Source organism: Convolutriloba macropyga, chromosome 10 (genome assembly GCF_964194025.1).
Source record: "Convolutriloba macropyga chromosome 10, txConMacr16.3, whole genome shotgun sequence".
Taxonomy (NCBI): Eukaryota; Metazoa; Xenacoelomorpha; order Acoela; family Convolutidae; genus Convolutriloba; species Convolutriloba macropyga.
Window position 1 is genome coordinate 33,471,658 of NC_134477.1, and position 4,517 is coordinate 33,476,174.

The following is a 4,517-nucleotide window of genomic DNA, read 5'->3' on the forward strand; positions in this document are numbered from 1 at the left end:
AAACTTGTCTTTTCTAATCAATATAATTAATAATACTGATTGAGTTCGCTCAACAAAAACATCATGGTCCCGAAGTGGAAATTGATTTTGGTTCATCAAAAAATTTGTCAAGAACACTAACTGACAATCAGGGCTTGGGAGGAAACAATTCACAATAAAATTTGTAATTCAGAAATCATTTTTTGTTAATGTTCTGCGGCGTAAACGATGGCTGAAGAATGAAAAAGTTAGAGCAACAAGAATTTGAAGATGTTTTTTACGATTCAACTGAATACCCTCACAATTTGTGTAGGGAGAAAATTGTATTGACACATATTTTCAGATTTATCGATGGTAACATCAATTTTTCATATGGGTTTTCGTCATACGGGACACTTCGCCACCTGTACATTCCCTTTGAAGATAGCAGCGAGCGAATCTCTAATGTACTTAAAAGCACTATTGGGTACCTTGCTTCAAAACATTGGATAAATAATGCCCTTTAACTTTAGTTTTCGATGAAGTGGTTACTGTTATAAGGTTGAGAGAGATCAGTCAGCCTAATGTAAATTGTGCATAAGGTAAGCTTGACATAGCTTGACAAGAAGCTCTACTTGTTAAACGTATACTTGGCTAAAGAAATGAAACCTTGAGGAAGAAGAAAGAACGTGAGAATGGGTCGTAAGAGATGACCAAGTTCGAAAGCTTAAGACAGGTATTTATGGTTGCTATCAGTATAAAAAATTACAGAACCATCTAAAGATAGATAAACTGATATTGGTTAATTTACAACTTAAGTATGAAAAAGTTTTTCCCCTTGCCGTATATGGCAAGTTTTAGTGCAGTTTTTTGCACTTAACACATTGTTCTCCTATCCTGAGAACGTGCCATTGGTATCTTCAGGGGGATCATGGAGTTGGTTTTTGGTAATCAATGATGGTGGGCAGGTCGAGTTATTCGCTCAAGTTTTTGGTTTATGTACTCTGATAAACTTGTGGTATAAATATTTTGAAGCAACGAATCAGTTCAATTTAGTAGCCATTAAAAAAATTATTTCACAAACATCAGAAAAAAAAGTTTTGTTTATATCAAATTTTTAAATTAAACTGTAAGTTCTGATCTTCGCGATACATCACAACCTCCCTCTTTTTTAAGCAAGTTTGTACTAATAGCTTCTCCAAATCCTTCCGGTTGTCTTTTTTATATCTGCTTGTGGCCAGTGAAGGTTGTTCTCCTTCGTTTACTGAATTTTCTTCAGTGGAGTTGGGTGATGCCACAACTATTTTGTCCCTACTGCTCTCAGATTGCGAATCAGTAGACAGCTGATCAGTGGATTAAGTCATGATGTTATCAGGTTCCAGTCGTGCAATTTGGTTGTCAATAAACAGCACTGTCTTGTTTGAAATCTCTGGCTGTATGAAGGCGGTGTTCATTCCTTTGCGTATTATGAAGCTCGCTGGAACCGTTGGTGATCCGCTCGTTGGCGTGAAAAGAACTGGTTAACACACATCGAAGTCATTGACTGCTGGAAGTCTCACTTTCCTTCCTGAGCAGTAGTTCCACAATAGTTTTGCCACGCGTCTTGGAAGTATTCCGGTGTGTCATTAAAGCCCGCTGTAGGAAAGCACCAAATGACACATTTTTGGACTCGAGGCTTGAACTGCCAGTTTACCTGTTTGGACCACTCACTGGAGAAGTCAATTTGACTCCATCTTTTTAATCCCTAGTGACTCACACCACTGTTTTAGGTCACCACTTACAAACTCGGGACCATTGTCTGTTAATAACGTTTTTGTTATCCCAAATCTTGCAAAGATTTGACTCAAGTACACTTTCACTGTTTGTGAAGTTCTATTTTCTATTTCTCACAGGGAGAAATTCTATCCAGCCTGATCCCACGTCTACTATTACTAAGATATTACCTTGGTCCTTAACGTAACCCCAATCCATATAGAGTCTTTCCCAAACTTCTGATTCTGGCCAAGTAGATACAGTTTCCCCGAGCAAGGCCTTGTTCTTGGCATTCCATACATTTACTAGGAAAACAAAGAAAATCTTGATCAATGCTGGGCCACCATGCTATCGGACTGCTGTTTCAGTTAAATTTTTGCCTGGGTGTGTCTCATAAGTTTTGGCCATCATCACCGCCTGTCTCAGTTCGGGTGGAATGAAAGGCGCAACTCCTCGAAATGATTTCGGTGTAGATAATGATGGCGTGATTCTTTTGTCCGAAACGTTTCTCTGTTTTTGAGCACTGTTTCCAGTATCCGCTATGAATTCGTTTGATGACATTTCGAAAGAACCGGTTCGATCCCCGATCAGTTCTGATTTCTGACCGGGTCACCAGGTTGGATTGAACAAAATAGATATCGTCGAGAACAAAGCAGACCCAATCACTGTCGTCAACGTCAAAATCTAGTCTGCTGAAAGCATCAGCGTGGGGAATCTGCTCTGCGGATGTATATTTCAATTCGAAGTTGAATCCCATTAGCGCTATAGCCCATCTCGTGATTCTTGATGATGCTGTTTTAGGAATTTCCTCGTCTGATGCAAAGAGATATTTGAGAGGTTTGTCGGCAGTTTGCAGGATGAACCGCCTTCTGAGCAGGAATTTTTCCAATCTTGTGGCCACAAACACAATTGCAAGTGCTTTTCGCTCAAAATTTGAGGAATTTTGTTTGGCTTGTGACAGCTTCCTTGAGACATAGATCACTGGATGTCCTTCTTGTGAGAGAACTCGGCATATTGCTTTCCCTGAGGCGTCTGTTGTCATGGTTGCTGCTTTCATCAAGCTGTAAGGAGGTAATTTAGAATTCAACTCAATTCTTTTTTATCGAAAGCACTCTGTTCTTTTTTCCCATCTGACGTCATCTTTTTGAACTTTAGTCAAACCTAAATTTTTGTAGTAAATTCTGGTATCATTTGTCCCTACAAATTTGTTAGGCCAACAAAAGAATCTAGTTGTTTCATATTTGAGGGTGGTTTTGCAATTTTCATTATCTCAACATGTGTATGATCGGCTGCTATTCCTTCCTTTGAAACAGAGTAACCAAGGAAACTAACGCTTCGCACTCATTGAGAGTTATTATGAGAGACTGAATGACTGATTTCATTTAATCGATGGTAAAATTTTTCGCCGGTAGTCGACTTTTGACCGCAAGCTTTTTTTCTCGTTTTGCTCTTTTGTTGCTCCATTTACAAGTACATCATCTTGAAAGATGACCACAATTTGATTCCTTTCAGTGTTGACTCGATGGATTTCTGGAAGATGGATGAAGAATTCTTCAAGCCCTTAAGATGCCTGCTCATCTTGAACCATCCATGTGATGTGTCAACTGTACATATTTCTTTTGCATCCCCGTCCAATTTGATTTGATAATATTTGTCTGATTCTGCCAAAGTCAATTTTGCCAAAGTAAGAGGCCCCATGGTGATAATGGAATATGGTCTCCATGTCTCGGATTGGATAAACCTCGTTCATAACTTTGCCGTTAAAATAAAGTTTCAGGTCCACGCAAAATCCTAGAGCTCCGCTGCCAAACCACTGGGATGCATTTGTGACCCCACCGGGTTGCACCGGCTCCAAGATGCCCTGTCGCACCATCGTCTCATGTTTCTCTTTGACCCTGTCTTGGAGAGGTAGAGGTAAATTTCTAGCCTTACAGAACATCGGCTGTGACCTGGTATGAGTTTCACATGCGCTTTGTATCCCTTGACTGTAGGTAGTTTTTCATCAGACACTGTGTTGTTGCCTTCTTGTTGTAATATGTTTCTCCCAAATAGTCCAAATTTTTGTCAGATTGCACAATTACAAGTGGCTGTTGCATAAAACTACTTCCACTTCACCCAACATCACAAGTTATTGATCCCAGAAGCGTCAGCTAATGATCATCATATACCTCAAGACCTCTGATTCTCCAATCTAACTGATGTTTATCAAGCTCAGTCCGGATGAATGATGATACTAAAGTACTTTCAGCACCCATATCAACCTGCATTTCTATTTTTTGGTCTTTTACTGGAATGTACTCCCCTATCACTGAATTGATAAACACATTTTCCCGTTTATAGTTCATTCCCATCTCCATTTCGGAAGACGTTTGACCAGACAGCTTACCTTCTTCCTCGCAGAAGTTTTTGTGCTGGTCGGACTTACCTGTTGACCTAGGCTGTGGCCATTGCCTTTACTACCAGTAAACTTTTCACTCTGAAATTTCTCGGTCTTTTTGAAGTTGTATCCCACTTCGTCCTTCATTATAACCGGTTTTTATTGACCTATTGAAGAACTCGCAAAAACCATTGCTTGACCTCTGAAATAGGTTTTATGTCATTTTAGAAGGAGTCATCGTTGGTTTGTTTTTGAGGCTGTCTAATAGTCTGAATTTTGCCTCAGGGTCTATCAAACCTCAGATAAATTTTATGTTTACCAACTCTTCCTCGGGCTTTGTCACTGTTTTTAGTTCTGGAAGTCACAATAGCGTGCTTCGTCTCTTGGGCGCGCTAAAAAGTTGTCGTAGGATTATCCAACACTTTGGACA

The 4,517-nt window shown here is 39.7% G+C and overlaps 1 protein-coding gene across 1 annotated transcript in view; it reads right to left on the reverse strand.

Annotated features, from left to right (window-relative positions):
- Positions 1-2,752, reverse strand: part of LOC142347998 (uncharacterized) — a 39,446-nt gene extending 36,694 nt beyond the window's left edge. Inside the window, exons 1-2 of the mRNA XM_075399162.1 lie at positions 2,369-2,752; positions 1,111-1,301 (exon numbers count right to left, since the gene is read on the reverse strand). Of these exons, the coding sequence (XP_075255277.1) occupies positions 1,111-1,301; positions 2,369-2,752 (575 nt within the window). The remainder of the gene's footprint in view (positions 1-1,110; positions 1,302-2,368) is intronic.
- Between the last annotated feature and the right edge of the window lie 1,765 nt (positions 2,753-4,517).